Raw genomic sequence first — 20,303 nt, 5'->3', positions numbered from 1 at the left:
AGTCCAGACCCCCAGCCCCTCCTCCCTCAGACCCGGAAGTCCAGACCCCCAGCCCCTCCTCCCTCAGACCCGGAAGTCCAGACCCCCAGCCCCTCCTCCCTCAGATTCTAGAGTCTTTGCCCTGATCTCCCAGGACACCAGGGGTTTGGGAAGTCCCAGGCCAGTAGGTCCTGGCCCGGAGCCTCGAAATTCTCAAATTCTCTCATCGTCCATGAGGAAGGTACTAGTGGTGAACACGCATTTTAGGTGTGAAGAGGCTGATATATGGGAAAGGCACACAGAGGAGCGCAGCCTGCGAGCGGCAGCGCGGGGCGCGGCGGAAGCAGCAGGACCCTAACTTCGCCTCTTGTGGAACAGCCGCGCGGTGACAGTACCGCGAACGTGATGTCATGGAACAGTGCGCAGGCTCGCCCCCATGCCCCGCCCCCAGTACGCGGCCACGCCCACGACTCCGGAACCTCCCATTCCTGGCTGCAGCGGCGCGGGGGCCCATCCTCATAGGCCCCGCTCCGGGCAGGCCCGCCCCTTGAAGCCCTGCCCACAGCGCTCCGCCCCTTTCCGGAAGCTCTGTGCAGAGCAGAGCTTGCCCTTCACGTGGGTCTCGCCCGCTGCCCGCTCCTCTCTTCGGAAAGACCCCGCGGGGGGCTCGGCGTCGGACCCTAGCTCCTGCCCGGCATGAACCGCTACCTCCTGCCGCTATCCGTGCTGGGCACGGCGGTGGGTGGCGCGGTGCTGCTCCGGTGAGTGCGCGCCCCGGGTGGGCGGGTCGGCGGCCGCCAGGTGGGGACTGGCCGGGGACAGGTGGCCTGAAGGTCGCCGGCCTAGGACCGGTGTAGACAGTGCGGCGGGGCAAACCTAGGGCGGGCCTCGAGGGCAGGTCACGGCCCAAGGTCACCCTGAGGAAAGGGGCGGGCCCGGGCCCTGGAAACCTTCTGGTCATCGATTAGTGAGTCTATCCTGCAGACAGGCATTGGGGGACCCCATGCGTCACCCAGGGCCCCCTAAGCTCTCGTTACCCGCAATCAGAGACGCAAACCGGATTGTCCAGCTCGGTGAACAAAACTGTTGTACTGCATGGGATACACACAGAGTTCTTGTCTTTTCTAGGCTAACGCACTTAAAACCCCACAGAAAACCCGGCTCCCGAATATTCTAGAGCAGCACTGTTTGGTAGAACTTTCTCGGCGGATGGAAGTGTGTCTGGGTGGTGCGGTCCATGATGATCGCCATCCCACATAGCTAGTGAGCATCCCAGTTCCACTGTGTTACGCTTACAGTTAACAATATGGTCCTTAAACACCTGTGAAGAGCGCGCAGTTCCCGTGTTCTTGCCACTAAAAAAAAAGAATTAGCAATATATAATTTTATTACACTTACACAAAATAAGAGATTAGCTGGGAGGCCTGAAAGTAATTTGGGATATTTTTTTAATATAAATATTTTATTTATTTATTTGACAGAGAGAGATCACAAGTAGGCAGAGAGGTAGGCAGAGAGAGAGGAGGAAGCAGGCTCCCCGCTGAGCAGAGAGTCCGATGTGTGGCCCGATCCCAGGACCCCAAGATCATGACCCGAGCTGAAGGCAGAGGCTTAACCCACTGAGCCACCCAGGTGCTCCAAGTAATTGGAATATTTAAATACTTTTTTTTTTTTTTAAAGGGTATGAAGCATAGAATGTAAATCTCTTTGAATAAATTACCTTTGGGTTTATTTGCCTGCGCTGTGATGAGGCTTCACAGTGAACTTGTTGCTTCTGACCCAATAACGTCATTTTCGTGTAGCTGGGCCGTCTCTTGTGATTTATAGTTCATGACACTGCAGCTCTGGGATGGTAACTGGGTGTTTTTGAAAGTTCTAGAAAATGGAGATGATTCTTTTTTATTTTTTTTTATTTTTATTTTTATTTTTTTTAAAGATTTTATTTATTTATTTGACAGAGAGAGATCACAAGTAGGCAGAGAGGCAGGCAGAGAGAGAGAGAGGAGGAAACAGGCTCCCTGCTGAGCAGAGAGCCCGATGCGGGACTCGATCCCAGGACCCTGAGATCATGACCTGAGCCGAAGGCAGCGGCTTAACCCACTGAGCCACCCAGGCGCCCCTTTTTTAAATGGAAATAATTTCCTCTTCTGATAAAATTCATCAGCTGCTGTTAGTTTTTTATTCATACTCTTGTTTTTCAGTTTTGACGAAGCTAAAAATAGTAACAATACTAAAGGGACAACTTGGGATGGGCAGAATGAACGGTTAGCAGAATGCCCTGGGGAAAAAGGATGGTTATTTCTTGTTAATTAACTTAAAGAATTAGCCCCGGGAGGGTGGTGGTTTCCATGCTGTACAAGGCTCTTCTGTCATAGGCTGGTGGCACTGTCTGCTTGGCCCGGCCCCTATCAGTGACATTCGCTTGTTTCCAGTATTTGGCTTCTGGGGAATGTGGGTAGAGGGTAAGAGTCTCGCAAGGATGTGCATGTCCTCATGCTCAGAACCTGTGAAGGTCTTCCCTTGCCTGTCATAGGGGACTCTGCCGGTGCCACTGAGTTAAGGACCCTGAGATGGGGAGGTGGTCCTGGATTGTCCAGGTGGGGGCCCAGTGCAGTCACAGTGGTCCTTCAGAGTCAGGACCTGAAGATGCTGTGCTGAGGAGGAGGGGCCGTGAGCCAGGGAGTGTGGGCATCCCTCGGAGCTGAAAAAGGCATGTGACCCACCTCTTCCTAGAGCCTCCAGGAGGAGCACAGCCCTGCCAACACCTGTCCTTCTCCCGATGAGACCCATCTTGGGCTCCGGCCTGCAGACCCATAGATTTACCTGTGCATGGTTTTAACTGGCTGAGCCTGTGGTCACTTGTTACAGCAGCCATAGGAAACCAGTCCATTGGGTCTTTGCAAAGTAGTGATGTTCCCGTGCGGAGCCTCCCCAACACCCAGCCATGCGGAGCCTTTGCCTGCAACACCACACGGGCCCCCATGGAGTTAGGAGATGTCCTTCCTGTTTTATCACTGCGGGAACACAAGCGCCCAAGATCGTAACAGTCACAGTGCACACGTGGACCAAAGTGACCTCCTCGCCTCTTACCTACAGAGACTACGTTGCGGGCGGGGCCTGTCCCAGCAAGGCCACCATTCCCGGGAAGACCGTCATTGTGACTGGCGCCAACACGGGGATCGGAAAGCAGACAGCCATGGAACTGGCCAGGAGAGGTGAAGTCCCAGGGGGCACCTGGTCTTGGGGTGTGTGGTCTGGGGTGGAGGCCTTGCATTCTCAGGGGTTGGTAAGGTCGTTTGATGGTTTTGGTAACAAATGACAGAGACCAGACTCTCGTCGGCTTAAGCCAGAAGGGCTGGTGTCCCTGACAGGCAGGGGAGATGGTGGGTCTCAGAGGAGGCTGTGGCCACCCAGTGGCTGCTAGTGCTGGTTTTTCTCTCTGCACTGGCTGTGTGCTTCTGTACTATAGCTGACTTGGTGCTCATGGCTGGGCTGGGGCCTGGCTCAGAATCAGGTTTCAGGCCCTTCTAGGCTTACTGGTCTGGTCAGGCGTTCTAAAGGCCCCTCGATTTGGGTGCGTTCAGTGTTTTTGTCCTGGTCAGACTGAGGTTATGGAGGACGTCCACGGAGGAGGAGTGATCGCTTTCGAAGTTAGAGTTAGTGGATTTCCTGTTGGATCGTGCTCTAGAAAAGAAGTCAAGGATTTAGGTTTGAGCAACGGGGAGACCAGACCTGCTCTTGGCTGGAGTGGGAAGGCTGTGGCAGGGCAGCTGTGAGGGCTGGGGGAGATCGGAAGCTTCCTTTGGGCTTGATGGGTTGCGGGTGCCCAGGGAACGGGTCCCGATTGGCCAGGCTGGAGCTGCCCGTCTCCTTCTGAGGTCAGATTGGAGGGGGCTGTGATGGGCGGCATCCTGCCCCCTCCACCACATGGCGTTTCCCCGAGGAGGGGGCATGTAGTCCTCCCAGGAGAGGCTGAGCAGTGACATTGGGTGGACACCCCCACTGGATCCGGAGGGCTGGGCCCCAACAGAGGATGGACAGATCTGGGGTCCACTGAGTTCCCTCGTGGACCATGTGAGGGGAGGCAGCTGGGCCCACGGCAGGGAGCGAGCCACAGGGATCCACACGGATCCACACGGATCCATAGATCCACGCCATCCACCTCGTGGTTGCCCGTCCTCCTCCAGTCCCTGCTGCTTCTCACTTCTCTAATTTTTCAAAGTTATTTTTTAGTGGCCCTACAGAAATTCAGTCCACACGTCACACAATTCCCCCATGGTGGTTAGTATATTCCCAGAGTTGTGCGAACGTTGCCAGTCAGTTTCGGAACGTTTTCATCAGAATGACAGCTCGGTCCTTTAAGTGGTCATCCGTGTTCCCACTCCTCCCAGGGAGCCATCCTGCCTCCTGTCGATTGGCCTGTTCCGGGTATTTCCCATCAGCGGAATCATCGGCCGTGTCTGCTTTCATGACCAGCTGCTCCCAGCGAGCACGTTAGTGAGGTCCGTCCACGTGGTAGCGCATGTCACGATTATTTCCGTGGCCGAGTAGGTTCGATGGTCTGGATGGACGCCTTGTGCCTCTCTGCTCAGCTGCTGGTGGACATTTGGGTGGTGTCCATCTTTCGGCCGCTGTAAACGGTGCCTCTGTTTTCATGTCTGTTGGGTGTCTGTACCTGGGAGAGGATCTAAAAACTAATTTTTTCCTGCCTTGGGCTCGCAGGAGGCAACGTCATTCTGGCCTGTCGAGATATGGAGAAGTGTGAGGCGGCGGCAAAGGACATTCGCGGGGAGACCCTTAATCACCGCGTCAGGGCCCGGCACTTGGACTTGGCCTCCCTCAAGTCCATCCGAGAGTTTGCCGCAAAGATCACTGAAGGTAGGAGGCACGATGCCGGCCTTGGGGGATGAGGTCCTGGGTGGCCACAAGTCCCATGGTGTGGCGCTGGTGTTTTCGGACAGATGCACGTCTCTATGGGTGAAGATTGTACATTTTTATAGCTCCTTCCATTGTCACGTGGAAACATTTACATTTCAACTGTTGCCTAAATTGGAAGAGTAGTATTTCTGGGTATGTGAACACCGTGTGAAAGTTTAATATCAGCGTCCGCCAGTACAGTTCTCGGCACCCAGTCGTGCCCATTAGTTTACGTATTACCTGCAGCTGCTTTAGTCCGGTGGCAGCAAAGGCCATGTGGCCTGCAGAGCCAACAATATGTAGTCTGGGCCCTTACAGGGCAAGTCTGCTCTGTGGGACTCCTGCTCTGCAGGAAGATGAGCTCCGTCGGCATCAGAGCCGACACGATGCAGAGGCCCGGGTGCGGTTAGGTGTATGGGGAGCTGGAGGCAGTGGAAATGCTGACTGAGCCGGCGGTTCCTGCAGCTTCTGGCCCTTGAGGCTGGTGGGTGCTGCCTGGGACATAGGCTCTGCGCCCAGTCTAGTGCGGGTCGCATGGGGTGATGTCCGACCCCTGCTTCCTCTGCTGGTGCAGGGATTCCGCCGGCGTTTCCCCCACTCTGCCTCCCTGACTCGCTCATTTCGCTCCCCACTGGATGTTCTCAGAACTGGCTCATGTCTTTATATTTTCGAACAGGAGTACCATTTTATGGGATTAAACATTCAGAAAGGATAAACCAGGGTGCAGCCGGCACCTCCCTGCCTCCGGCTACCAGCTGCCTTCCTTAGTGGTGCTCAGGGTCCTCGTGTGACCTTCTGGAGACAGTTTATGGATTTATAAAGCAGGCAGGTGTAGAGACTGCCCTGTGGCTTTTGTCTTTTTTACAGAGAGGTTTCATGAGTGGACGGGAAGGAGCAGAGGGAGGGAGGGAACCCTGCACCCAGTGCAGCCCAACTTGGGGCTCGATCTCACGACCCTGAGATCATGACCTGAGCTGAAACCAAGAGTCAGATGCTTACCCGACAGAGCTGCCCAGGCCCCCCCCCCTCCCGCCTTGGTTTTTTTTAATACAATCAGAACCTGTAATACGTGAGGAGCTGTGCTGCTTTTTCTCCCTCATCGGGCCCAGCACGTGCACGTGTTACCTGTTTTTACAGAGGGGGAAACCGAGTCACAAAGAAGCTGTGTGACTTGGCCAGGGTTGTATAGCTGCCGAGGGTAGATAGAGCCTGGGGCTCCAGGGTGGGAGCTCCCGACGGCTGTGCAGGCCCTTCCAATAGGCAGGCAGAGGCTGTTTCATTGGTGCTCGATAACTAGTTTGTTGTCTCCACGGATCCTGCAAAGCACTGCCAGAGTGTGTGGGTTCTCCTGTGTGCCCTCCGAAGGTGCGTTGGGGTCCTGACCCCCAGGACCTCAGCACAAGACCTGGTCTGCAGAGAGGTGGTTAAGCCTGGTGTCCTCATACAGAGGGGAGGTGAGCACGCAGACAGGCCCAAGGGAAGAGACTGGGAGTTGAGCTACCTAGGAGCCCAGGAGAGAGCCTAGCGCAGGTTCTCCCCTGTGGCCCTTGGTCCTCAGAAGGAAACAGCCCTGAGATGCACCGACCCCGGGCTTCCCACCTGCAGGGCCGGCACACATTATGTTCAAGTGGCCCATTGTGTGATGCTTTCTCAGAGCGGCCCTTGCTAACCGATACGGGAGGAAGTGCTAGGTCTGGAATCGGGTGCAGCACTGGCTGCCCAGCGAGCTGGGGTTCCCACGGGTAACCCCTCAGTCTGATGCCTGGGGCCCCTGCAGGTGTGGCTTCTTTTCCTTTCCAGGAAAGGCCTCCAGGCCTTAGGTGGGCATGTATCTGTCTTCTGGGGCTGCCGTGGTCAAGTGCAGTGAACTGAGTAGCTTGAGATGACCCGTTCTCTTCATGTTTGTGGAGGCCACAAGTCCGAGATCAGGGCATAAGCTGGGCGGCCCTGTTTCCGAGACTGGAGAAGGCCCTCTGCCTCTTCCAGCCTCTGTCCGTGGCTGCTGGTCCCCGGCGCTCTGCTCTTTGCCGTATTGCTGCAGTCTCTGCCTCTGTCTCCTGGGGGGTCTCGGTCTGTGTCCTCCCAGGTTAGGGCCCATGCTGTGACCTTCTCTTAACCTGATGACTTTCTGCAAAGACTCTTTCCAAACACGGGTTGCATTCACAGGCTCTGGGTGGACATGAATGTTCCAGGCACTGTTCGGCCCAGTGCCGGGGGCGCTGTACCCCTGGCTGCGCTGGCCCTCCGTGCAGGCCCAGATGCTCATGGCGTCTTCCCTCACCCCTGTCTTCCAGAGGAGAAGCAGGTGCACGTTCTGGTCAACAATGCGGCCGTGATGCGGTGCCCGCACTGGACCACGGAGGACGGCTTTGAGATGCAGTTTGGCGTTAACTACTTGGGTGAGGGCCCGGGCTGAGGGCTGCGTGGCGTGTTGTGGACCCGGATGTGAGCGGGGTCCCCGGTGGGCTGGACTCGGGCTCCAAGGCTCCCCTTTGTTGCTGGATGCCCTGTCAGTCCTTTGGATCCTCTGTCCATCTCTTGGCCATGTGAGCCTTTGTCTGTCCTCCAGTTTGTCTGTCCATCAGTCACTCATGCTGTCCACCCACTGTCACCCTGGATGTGACTGGAGTTCTGTTAGTAAGGGCAAGGCGGGTAGATACTGGGTGGGCGCCAATCACTGGATCAGGGCCCACCCTAGTGACCTCATTTTCACTGTGAAGACCCCTCTCCAAATACGGCCCGGTTCTGAGGCCCTGGAGGTCGTAACACACATTGCTATCATTCGGATCCTATTGGCTGGGATGCAGTCACATGACCTGACATTGCTGCAAGGGAGTCTGGGAAATGTAGTCTTTCACTGGGCAGTACTGTGCACAGCCAGCAATTCTGTTGCTGAGGGAGATGCGAGAGGCAGTCCATCCCCTTGGGGTTCTTGCAGGGCCTGATGTCTGGGGCTGGGTCACTCTTTGCTGTGGGCTTATCCTATGCACTACAGGGTGTCCAGCAGCATCCCTGGCTGCCTCCCGCCAGATGCTAGGAGCACCCCCCTTCTCTCTTTGGAGTTATGATGACTGGAACCTCTAACCTTGCCAGATGTCCCGTGGGGGAGAGAACTGGCCCCTGTCGAGAGCCCTGGGTTACTGGGAAGGTCAAAGGAGGTACTATTCTCAGCACGATCCTATGTACCAGCTAAGAATTTAGTGAAAACTGTCTTTTCCTTGTCCTTCCTCTAGGTCACTTTCTTTTGACAAACTTGCTGCTGGACAGACTGAAAGCCTCGGCCCCTTCACGGATCATCAACCTCTCGTCCTTGGCCCACATCGCAGGACACATAGACTTTGACGACTTGAACTGGGAGAAAAGGAAGTATGACACCAGAGCAGCTTATTGCCAGAGTAAGCTGGCCATCATCCTCTTTACCAAGGAGCTGAGCCGGCGGCTGCAGGGTATGTGCATGGCGAGCCTCACAGGCCTTCCTCCTGCTCTAGCTCTGGGCCTGGAATGTCCTGCTGCAACCCTGGGTCTAGGGGAGGTCAAGCCTTGGTCCCGGAACAGAGCAGGCAGATGTGTAACACACATACCCCTTGTTCTCTGGTGCCTGAGGCAGACATGACTAATCGATTGTGGCCTTCTGTGTTTATCCCACATGGCATCTAGGCCGTTGGTGCTCTACGCTAGTGGTGCTCAACCACGGCAGTGTCTGAAGATGGCTGTGACCGTTGCTTCAGGGAGTGGAGGTGGGGCGGGTGTTGCTGCTGGCATCTAGCCGCCTGGCGTCCTTCCATGCACAGGATAAAGCATGATGGGACCTCAGTGTCCACAGAGCTGAAGCTGAAGCCTCCCCTTTGCCCCGCTCCTTGGAGAGCATCCGTGGACCAGCAACATCAGCTCAGCTGGGAGCCTATCCTGACTGCAGCACCTCAGACCCCATCCCTGACCCACTGCTTCAGGTTCCCTGAGGTGGGTGGAGCCCAGCCGTTTGGGCATCTCAAGCCTTCTGGGTGATTTTTTTATGTACGCGCAGGTTTGGGAGGCTCTGCTCTGGGCAGTCGTGCAGCAGAATGGCTTTGCAAGATGAAACCATCGGATGTGGAAGTGTCAGAGCAAGAGGGGTGGTGTGAGGTTAAGGGTAGGACCCAGCACAGTATTGGGTAACCCTAAAGCTGAGGGTGGGCCATGTCAGGCTTCCAGGTGGGGGGTGAACCTGGCATCTGCCGTCATCCCTCCTCTTCCCTTCTCTCCTCAGGCACGGGTGTGACAGTCAACGCTGTGCACCCTGGTGTGGCCAGGACGGAGCTGGGCAGGCACACGGGCATGCATAGCTCTGCCTTCTCCAGCTTCACGCTTGGTAAGCCACCTCCTGGCCTGGGCTCCCTGAGCGGAACCCCTGCCCTCACAGCCTGGGGCCTGGGCTCTCTTCGGGGGATTAGTCAGGGTTCTGCTGAGAAATAGAACCAAGAGGATTATATAGATGCTCGGAGAGATTTGTCATGCGGGGCTGGTTCGTGCATTCAGAGAGGCTGTGATGACCCATGATCTGCTGTCTGCAGGCTGGAGGCCCAGGAGAGCTGGTGGTATAGTCCCAGTCCAAACCCGAAGGCCTGCAGACTGGGGAAGCGATGGCACAAGTCCCAGCCCAAAGGCCAGGAGCAGTATCTGAGGGCAGGAGATGGGTGTTCCAGCTCACGCAGAGAGAGGGGGAATTCGTTCTGTTCATACCTCAGCTAATAGCGTGGTGGCTGCCCAGTCAGCGTGGGCGGGTCTTTATGCAATCTGCTGATTCCAGTTCTGATCTCTCCTGGTCACATCCTCACGGACACGCCCAGAAACAGGGCTTTACTGGCTTTCTGGGCATCCCTTAGTTCAGTCAAGTTGACGCAAAATTAACTGCACACTCCAGATACTGTGTCGGCGGCTTGGCTCTTCCCCCTCCCCTGTGTCTTCCTGGGTCCTGAGAACGAGTCACTTCTATGTGTGTATCCAGCCTGCTGGCGTCAGAATAGGCCCAGAAAACAGGCTGGATCCTGTTTGATGAAACAGACCGAGTCTCAGAGAAGGAGACCAGGGGGATGCTGGCTTCACCTCAAACTAGCTGTGCCACCCAGGGAAGCCATTTCACCTCTTGGGGCCTCGGTTTCCCTCCTTACAAAGTGAGGCCGTAATAGTGTTCTACAGTTGTTGGGAGGTTGAGATGGGCCTTAACAGGGCCAGCACAGGGCCTGACCAGCTTTAAGGTGAATAAATACTTAGAACTTTAGAGCTAGTATTTGTAATCCTGAAAATCATTTATGGGGTGGGTACCTGATTTCAAGGATCTTAAGCTGAGGCTGGCCCCAGAGACATTTAATAAATAAAAGTTATTTTTAAAGCAAAATGGGATAGGGTAAGGACTCAGAGCTGACTGAGGAGGGAGAGCTTCCATTTGCCTGGGGAAATGCCAGGGAGGCTTGCTGGGGGAGGCAGCTTTTGGGCCGGTCTCTGCATCTGGAGGGATTTGGCTGGGCAGTGCCAGGGAAGGGAGCTCCTGGTGGAGGGTATCTTGGGAAGCACAGTCCTGGAGGGGGGCTGGTATGGGACTGCAGTCCCACGTCTGGCCTGTGGGCCCTGGGCAACCCCACGGATGGTGTGGGGCTTTTCCTGTCCTCCCTGAGCGTGTGTGGACTGAATGCTCTGTGGGCTGATTGCAGGGCCTGTCTTTTGGTTGCTGGTCAAGAGCCCCGAGCTGGCAGCCCAGCCCAGCACGTACCTGGCTGTGGCGGAGGAACTGGAGGGTGTTTCTGGGAAGTACTTCGACGGACTCAAAGAGAAGGCTCCGGCCCCTGAAGCTGAGAATGAGGAGACAGCCCAGAGACTTTGGGCTGAAAGTGCCCGCCTGGTGGGCTTGGAGATGCCTCATGCTTCCTCTGTGAGGAAATAACCTCTTGGAGCCCCTCCCCAAATAACCTCTTGGAGCCTGTGGAAACTACGTGGGAGGCTGAGTACCAGGATGGAGCAGCAAGACCAACCAAGGTTGGCCACTCTGTCTGCAGCACCCTCTGGGTGGCAGTGTTGGCCAAGGAATGCTGACATCCATGCCCCTGTCACGCTCCGGATGGCAGTGCCCGTCCCCTGAGCCTCAAGGCCACTGCTGTCATGCCTTGCCGCACCTTCTGGGAGTCAGTATTGGCCAAGGAATACTGACTGCCATGCCTATGTCACCCTCTAGGTGGCGCTGTTGGCTGCTTGAGCCCAAGATCGCTACTGTCATACCCCCAGCACCCTCTAGGTGGCAGTGCTGGTTGAGGAATGCTTACTGCCCTCCCCACGTCACCTCTAGCTGGCACTTTTGGCTGTGTGAGCCTGGAGATCACCGCTGTCATGCTGGTACTGCCCTGAAGGTGGCAGGTGCCCAGGGAACGCTGGCTGCCATGTCCACACCACCCTATAGGGGTCACTAGCGGCCCTTTTCTCTTTTCTCAGGCACAGTGGACAGGACTGCAGATGTGCACCTGGCACAGTGGTCAGCTGGTGCAGCGCACCCTGTAGCCCATAGGTGCACGGGGCCTTCAGAAACCTGCCTTGAGTGTGTAACTGGGAACTGCTGTGGGAGGCATCTGCTCCATCTGCCGTGGGTGTGTCAGGAGAGCCAGTGGTGGCCACTGTGCAGACTGCTGGGGAGGGTGTCGACCAGCTATGGTCAAGTTCCTGGTTCCCTGTGGGACCTCAGGTGCGTCTCTGAGCCACGGTTTCTCCCCCGGCGCACGTGCAGAATAACCTGACCACCTCACTGGAGGGAGTGTTGATGAATGAGTTCTTGTCTGGCTGAGTGAATGGGGCCATTCACTGCTGAATGTTCCCTTGCACATGCCATACCCTGGCTGAGCCACCGGGGACAGCCCTGAGGACAGGCCTTGTGATGCCAGCCCTGCTCGGGATAGTGAGAGCGGAAGACCCACCAGCTGCGTGGCTTCAGTGACAGAATCCAAGTTGGCACTCCGCTCCCACACAAAATTGGGGATGGGGATGCACCAGAAAGTTCAGTAATCCGTACACACATATTTTAACAAGAAATTGTAACATTTGAGATACTTGTGTAGGCCAGGGATGCTGCTCTACACCCTTCGCTACCTAGAACAGTGGCCCATGCCCTGCTGCAAATGCTGATGGTGCTGAGGGCGGAATTAAAGACTGCTCAGGGCTGTGTCAGTACGGTTAGTTTTCTTTGATGAATGCACTTGGATAGGCACCTTCCAGCATGGACCCCAGCGGTCCCCACCTGCCCCTGTCCACACCCTCCAGCTACTCACTTCTAGGGCGGAGAACAGAGCACAGCTTGCAGAACCTGGGGTTTGGTTGCTGACGGGCGTCTGTACTGAGAGCAGGTGCTTGCTGGCCCTCGCCCTGCCTCCCTGGGATGGAGCTGTGGGCTGCCAAGAACTGGACAGCCAGAGAGGAACTGAGGCCTCCATCCAGCAGTGCAGGAGAAGGTGTGAGCGCCAGGAGGTGGAATCCCTGGGAGTCTGTCCACCCGAGGGATACATAACACCCCACACATGTGTCACGCATACACAGATCACACGCGTGTGCATAGCCTTATATAACATGCGCATTTCTCACTGCGGCATCGGAAAAACTCAAGCTTGAGAAATCCTTCTACTGGTAGTATGGTAGTTGGAGGGTAACCTGGAAACCCCTGGTTCTCTAAACACAGGTACAGGATTCGCCTGGATGTGATGGTATTTGCTAACATAGCCGAAATACAATGATCAAGGTCAAGAAAATAACAATCATGGTACTAATATCTGATATCGATCTATAGACACTGGGATTTTTTCAGTGGCAATATCTTTTATAGCAAAAACACTAACAAAATTCTTTTCTGACCCAGGATCCAACCCAGAATCTATGTTCTGCTAGTTGGCACATCTCCTTAACCTGCTTTGGACAGAAACGGTCTTTCTCTCATTAGCTGGCCCTTTCTGAGGGGTCCTGGCCAGGAATTTCATAGTAAGTGCTCCAGTTGGGGTTGTCTGTGATTTCCTGATCATTAAACTCAGGCAATGTGTTGTCGGGAGGAGTACCACGGGAGCAATGCTGTCTTCGTGGTGCCTTCCGTCAGGAGACAGATGTCTTCTTTGCCCCATCATCAGTGTTGTTGTGATGATACCCTCTCGCTGGCAGAGACTCATAGCCAAAGTGCCCAGAGCCTTGCTGCTCCGGACACCACCCCCCCTGCACCTCCACTTGCTCACCAGCCCTGGAGCTCCTGCATGGACGTCCTGCTCCCGTTGTCTACAGTTTGGCAGGTCTCTCAGTCAGGGTCCCTTGTCTTTGCATATCTGGTGAGTGGGCTGCAGATGGGATTTGAGCAAGGCCAACCAGACCCTCTCCTTGAATGTGGATCTTGATGAGGCCGACACCAAGACCAGTCCTGTGTTCCAGAGATGTCTGTTGGCTCCTGGTCCCTGCACCCTGGCTCTGGTCTATATGACCATAAACTGGGGGCTTGAATGATACACACTCTCTAAGAGTTCTGGATGTCCAAAGTCCAGAATGGGTCTTGGGGTCAACGTCAAGGTGTCAGCCGGAGCTGTGTTCCTTCCAGAGGCTCAAGGGGACAATCTGCTTCCTGCCTTGTCCAGCATCTAGGGGGCCCCCACATTCCTCACCTCCTGGCCCTTCCTTGGTCCACAGGGCCAGCCGTGGTTGTCGCATCCTCATACTGCCGTCTTTCTGGCTCTCCCTCTGCTCTCCTTTTACGGAAGATCCCCAGGTGATCCAGGATCACCTCTGTCCTTTATGTCAGCGGGTAAGTGCTGCTTCCAGTCGGCGACGAGAGAAGAATTAGGCACAAACAAGTCAGCTGCAAAAGACTGGGAGCAGGGGACAACAGTTGAAAAGGACTGCTGCCACGAGCAACTCCACAGTCTCACTTTTATTGGATAGAAAACAATAGCCAATAAAAGGACTGATGAAGGTCACACGTTAGTCCCGTCTTGCAGACAAGCAAGGAGGAGGGTAAGGTTTATAGTTAACCAAGCACATTCAAAGGACTCCTCTAACTAACAATGGGCACTGTGGGATGAGAAAGGAGCGATAACGGATAAGGGAAGCAGGTGGTTTTCGTTCCACCCTGAGCTGACCGGGCGTTCCCGGCTGCCTGTCTTCTGTGAAGGGGCGGCGTTCCGCCCTGAGCGAGCCGGGCATCTGCAGCTGCCCGGCTTCACGGTCGTATATCGTCCTTCTCCCCAAAGACCTGTTGCCAGTATATGTATTAATTAAGGCCATATCTAAATGTGCTTGGTAACTAGTAAAATCCTCCAGGGGTTACAGATTAAGTAACAAATTGTTCCGAGGGGCAGCAGCAGGTAAGCAATCGAATTCCATCTGCCACCTTAACCCTTCTTTGCCATGCAAAATAACGGGTTCTGGGGATGAGGGTATGGACTCTGGGCAGCCAGTGTTCTGCCTGCTACACCGTCCTCTTCAAAACCGGCTTCCTTAGCTTTTCTCAGGGCTGTGAGCTTCCCGGGACACTTCCTGTCAATTCCCTTCTGCTTTTAAGCAGAACCCACATCATGGGTGTCACTTTTAAGCAAGTCAAGTGAAACGAGTGTATGTTACCACGAACTTCCCCTTCTCGCTCTTTAGGACCTGGGCTGGCATCTGGCTGGCTCAGTCGGAAGAGCACATGACTCTTGATCTCAGGGTTGCAAGTTCAAGCCCCACTGTGGGGGTGTTGACTTAAAAACAAAATCTGACCAAGCCCTGGGGTCAGGAGCAAGGAGAGTGGGAACCAGTCTGATTCAGAAGCCCACATTTGTGTGGGAGACAAACCCAGGTGGAAGGAGTGCAAAGCTCAGCCCACTGGGGCGGCTGTCCCCACAGGGACCCATCTCTTGTGTAGACAAGTGCAACGTGGCTTGGGGTTAATTCTGGCCATAAACCCTCATAACCAACATACGCTTCTCCTCTGGAACGAGAAACCCCAAGGACCGCAAACGGTGACTCACAAACCATGTAACCCCTGCTTCGTCTGAAGGTTTTGAGGTGGCTCACAACCCTGCAGAAAGTCCCCAGAGATGACAGATGATAAGAGCGGGCCTAAAAGAAAACCACCCAAACCCAAAGAAGCCCAGAGAGAGCACTGTGGTCAGGTAATAAGCAGTCCGAGGAACTGAATGTGAACGGATGATGGTTTGGGGGTGGTTCGTTTTGTTTTGTTTTGTTTTCCCAAAAAAGGAACCTGAGGTGGCGTCAAACCCTTCAGACTGCTCTCTTGGCTTTGAGAATTCTGCCAGGATCGGGGGTGCTGCCTGTATCTGCTGTGCCGGGACACACATGGGGTGTAAGTGGGGCTGATGTCACCCCAGGCATAAGCAAGAAGGAACGCTGTCCCAGCGGTGGGAGCCCAGAGGAAAGGTGGGCCTTGTGTTCGGTTCTCCTGCTGGACTGACCCTCTGACCCGGGTCAGCTTCATCCCCGGGCCGCGTCTCTAGCCAGTCCAAGTGTGAACCCCTACGAGAGCTGTCCGAGTCTGAATCCTCGGCACCGGGGAGTGTGAGCCCATTTGGGAAGAGTTGCTTTGCAGATAAAATTAAATGCAGGATCCCGAGATGAGATCATCCTAGATTATCCCCGGGGTGGGGGGGCTCCCCTAAATCCAGCGACAAGGGTCCTTCTAAGAGACAGAAGGGTCCTTCTAAGTGACACAGAGTGGAGTGGGGAAGGCCACGTGGAGACAGGGCAGAGACAGGAGTGATGCGGCCTCATACCAAGGAATGGTGGGGACCCCCAGAAGCTGTCGAAGGCAGCAGGGACAGATGCCCTTTGAGGCTCTGGGTGTTGCACAGCCCTCCTGACACCTTCAGCTTGGATGTCTGGCCTCGGGAACTCTGAGAGTAAATCGGCAAGTCGATGATCATCATCACAACAGCCAGAGGAAATTGACACAGTTTCCTTGGGGGTCCCAGGATTCTTGCCAGAGCCAGTGTGGACCCCGTGCTTGTTTTCTGTCCAGTGGGAGAGAGAAGGGCTTCTCTTTTGTCTACTGGGGTTTATCTCAAAACCCATAAAAGCCCCCGAGGGAATGCCAAGAAGTAATGGACAAGTAGCAGGTCTCCCAACACCAGTGCTGTTAGCATTCAGGCCTGGCTGACCCTGGCTGTGGGCCAGGGCATCCTGGGCACAGTGGAAGCTAACGGCATTGCTGCTTTCCACCTGCTGGTGCCGGGAGCATCCACCCCCCGCCCAAATTGCCAAATGCCCCTGGGAAGGAAGTCCCCTTCCACTGAGAACCCCTTGCACAGACCTGTGTGGTCCCCTCTCTGGGCCATGAACATGAGCAGCCACAGGTGGACGACCATGGAACTAACCATCAGCCCCAGAGCGTCATGGCCGCTTGCTGTCATCTGTGCTATTGGGAGGACTCGGGATGGTGGTACTGGAGGGCAGGTGCGAGGGGACCAAGTGGCTTCTGAAGTCGACAGACCCTCATGGAAACCATGTGCATGGCAGTGGGCGGTCTGTTCTGATGGCGACATGAGCCTTAGGAACACAGGACCCGGCTCAGAATCGCAGTTTCCATTGAAGATGTGCCACGACACCCAGAGTCCTCTAGAGTGGACAGAGGGGGACGGGATCTGCAGACAGATCCCAGTGATGTCAGGCCAGGGGCTCAGGGTGGTGGCAGCAGAGCTTCAAAGGAAATGAAATCTGAGATCTGGGATTGGGTCATTTGTGGGGACAGACCTGAAAATCTTGAACCCCCATCTCTCCTGGGGTGCCCTTGTGAGAAGAGACCAGGACCTCCTCATTGGTCACAGTTCCTTCGTAAGCAGGTGTCTCCTGGGCTGATACTCCTTTACCCCACAATCTCCCTTTCATTGCCTGTGGCAGATCCCACCTCATTCTCCATGAATTGTAGGGTCTGGCTCATGTGTTTTCCAGGAACCCAGAGAGCACTGCAAGGGGATCTCCAGGGTGTTAGATGGGGTGGACCATGAGACAAATTGGGAGGAATCCAGGGACGTGGGGTTATTCACCTATGATGAAGGCATTAGCTAGTATATTGGGCTTTCTGAGTAGCGGAAGACGATGGCTGTTACGTGACTATGGCTCTCCCCCATAACGTCTAGAGACAGCAGTATCAGTACTCCCGTTCTAATGATGTATTATGGTTAACTAGGGGAATGACCTTGCTTGCAAGGAGGAAAGATCAGTGTCTGGGTGAGTCCCATCAGGTGTGTGGCATAGTCTCAAATGGTTCAGGGGGGAAAAGGCTTCTTTGTGTTGCATTTACATACTCTTCCCTAAGTTCGTTTCAAAATAAATAGACGGAAAAGAAAAACAGTGCAGAATTACAAAACAGCACAAAACCACTTCTCCGCGGGAGGAGAGAGAGACTGGCTGCCCTTCCAGACAATGCCAAGCAAAACAAAGGGAAAACCTCACCAATTTCCAGTGAGCAAGCTCTCATGCTCTCTCTCTCTCTTAACATTTTATTTTATTTGACAGATAGAGAGAGACAGTGAGAGAGGGAGCACTAGCAGAGGCAGAGATGGAAGCAAGCTTCCTGCTAAGCAGGGAGCCCAATGCGGGGCTGGATGCCAGGACCCTGGGATCATGACCTGAGCCCAAGGCAGACATTTAATGACTGAGCCACCCAGGAGCACCACTCTCACACTTTTTAAATGTTTTTTTATATTTGAACCATGTGCATGTGTTACTAGAATAAAATCAAATTCAATAAATAAAAGCAAAGGGACATGGTAAGATGCTATCATCTACTTCTGCATCTCGTTTTCCATTTAGAAAGACAGCGTGAAGATCTTCTACATCGCTACGCAAATATCTATCACATTAAAAAAAAAAAATACCTGTACAGGGGCACCCGGGTGGCTCAGTGGGTCAAACATCTGCCCTTGGCTCAGGTCATGATCTCAGGGTCCTGGGATCGAGCCCGGCATTGGGCTCCCTGCTTCTCTTTCCCTCTGCTGCTCCTCCTGCTCCTGCTCTCTTGGTTGCTCTGTCTCAAATAAATAAAATATTAAAAAAAAAAAGTACTTGTGGATTATTTTATCACGTGGATGTTTCACAAAGATGCCACGGGGATGGTTTGAGGGAAGCCATGCAAAAAACAGAGGTGGGTGCTGTTGGCATCCCTACCGTGTATGAAAGCCGGCAGCAGTAAGAGAAAGTTGTGCAAATAGCAAAAAGAGCATTCGGACAGATCAGGGCAGCGATGGCAGAGCACAGACCGCGGTCTGTGAGAGACTGAAAAGCAGGGGGAGGCACCTTTTGAACATGGCACGGTGAAGGGAAAAGGGGGAAATTAGGATTTTTCAAGAAGAAAGGACCAAAAAAAAAAAAAAAAAAAAAAAATCAGGGACATAACCTTTCTCCCTACTCTCCGCCTCCTGGCAAGAGCCGACACGTAAAAAGCTGTACTTCACCACAGTAACAGCAGAGGGCACACTTGTACTAACAATCTCTACTACGGAAACCACGGGCATTATCTTAGAACACCTGTCCCCACGAGCCAGGCAAACCATCCCAATCACCTGCCCTGTTTACAGAAATACAGAGGTGCCAGCATTATTCGTCAAACACTGACATCCAAGTAAACCAGAACATGAGAATCCCCAAACCCAACGGATACACACCCAAGAGCAGAACTGGGAGATTGCATGGTAACCCTACGCACAACATTTTGAACAACTCCCTGTGTTCCTCTCACGGTCACAAGCATACTTAAAACAGTCCAAACCTGGGAGTCACCCAGTGTCCATCAGAGATGACTGGGTAAAGGAAATGTGGAATGTTATTCAGCCCTCACATCTGCTACTGCAACGATAAGCCTTGAAAACACTGTGCTGAGTGAAATAAGCCAGTCGCAAAGACACATACTGTGTGGTTTCATAGACATGATGTTTCTAAAGAAGCCAGATTTACAGAGAGAGAAAATAGCATGGTGCTTAACAGGGGCTGTGGGGTGATGGTTGGGGAGATCGAGTGCTGGGACTGGAGCAGTAGGCATTAATCTCTCTGGCCAGAACTTGGGAACGGCAGGGAGCTTCTGGGGAAGGCACAGAGACTGTGGTCTACCCACCAAACGGGCAGCATAACCTCGAAATGCCTGGGGAAATCGGAACATGTGAAAGCAGTTACAATTAACTACAATCAAGAGCTTGATTCTACCTGTTGAAAACATGGGAAGGAACATTGTTCCTGTAGCTTAGAGCATTTACCCTTAAAAAATTTTTTTTCAGCGTTCCAAGATTCACTGTTTATGCAGCACACCCAGTGCTCCATGCAATCTGTGTCCTCCTTAATGCCCACCACCAGACTCTCCCAATCCCCCCATCCCCCTCCCCCCTAAAACCCTCAGTTTGTTTTTCAGAGTCCACAGGCTGTTATGGTTCACCTTCCCCTCCAATTTCCCGCTACTCCCTTCTCCTCTCCATCTCCCAATGTCCTCCGTGTTATTTCTTATGCTCCACAAGTAAGTGAAACCATGTAATAATTGACTCTCTCTGCTTGACTTATTTTACTCAGCATAATCTCCTCCAGTCCTGTCCATGCCGATGCAATGGTGGGTATTCATCCTTTCTGATGGAGGCATAATACTCCATAGTGTATGGACCACATCTTCTTTATCCATTCATCCATTGAAGGCTACCTTGGTTCTTTCCATAGTTTGGTGACTGTGGCCATTGCTGCTATGAACATTGGGGTACAGATGGCCCTTCTTTTCACTACATCTGCATCTTTGGGATAAATACCCAGCAGTGCAATTGCAGGGTCATAGGGTAGCCCTATTTCTAATTTCTTTTTTAAAAAAGATTTATTTATTTATTTGGCAGACAGAATCACAAGGAGGCAGAGGCAGGCAGAGAGAGAGGAAGGGAAGCAGGCTCCCTGCTGAGCAGAAAGCCTGATGCGGGGCTCGAACCCAGGACCCTGAGATCATGACCTGAGCTGAAGGCAGAGGCTTCAACCCACTGAGCCACCCAGGTGCCCCTCTATTTTTAATTTATTAAGGAATCTCCACACTTGCATTCTCACTAACAGTGTTGGAGAGGGTGTGGAGAAAGGGAACCCGCTTAGAGCATTTCTTTTTTTTTTAAATAATAATAATAATTTAAAAAAAAATTTCAGCATAACAGTATTCATTATTTTTTCACCACACCCAGTGCTCCATGCAATCTGTGCCCTCTATAATACCCACCACCTGGTACACCAACCTCCCACTCCCCTGCCACTTCAAACCCCTTAGATAGTTTTTCAGAGTCCATAGTCTCTCATGGTTCACCTCCCCTTCCAATTTCCCCCGACTCCCTTCTCCTAACTCCCCATGTCCTCCATGCTATTTGTTATGTTCCACAAATAAGTGAAACCATATGATAATTGACTCTCTCTGCTTGACT

The 20,303-nt window shown here is 53.6% G+C and overlaps 1 protein-coding gene across 1 annotated transcript; it reads left to right on the top strand.

Annotated features, from left to right (window-relative positions):
• Positions 1-531: 531 nt before the first annotated feature.
• On the top strand, positions 532-14,158 carry RDH13 (retinol dehydrogenase 13). The gene is made up of 7 exons (XM_059381489.1): positions 532-740; positions 3,076-3,194; positions 4,702-4,857; positions 7,191-7,295; positions 8,130-8,342; positions 9,143-9,244; positions 10,584-14,158. The coding sequence occupies exons 1-7, from the start codon at positions 676-678 to the stop codon at positions 10,811-10,813; spliced, it is 990 nt and encodes a 329-aa protein (XP_059237472.1). The 5' UTR covers positions 532-675; the 3' UTR covers positions 10,814-14,158.
• Positions 14,159-20,303: the final 6,145 nt, after the last annotated feature.

This window comes from Mustela nigripes, chromosome 17 (assembly GCF_022355385.1).
Source record: "Mustela nigripes isolate SB6536 chromosome 17, MUSNIG.SB6536, whole genome shotgun sequence".
In the NCBI taxonomy this organism is placed as follows: Eukaryota; Metazoa; Chordata; class Mammalia; order Carnivora; family Mustelidae; genus Mustela; species Mustela nigripes.
Note: the sequence above shows the minus strand (reverse complement) of the source record. Positions and strands in the feature narration are given on the sequence as shown.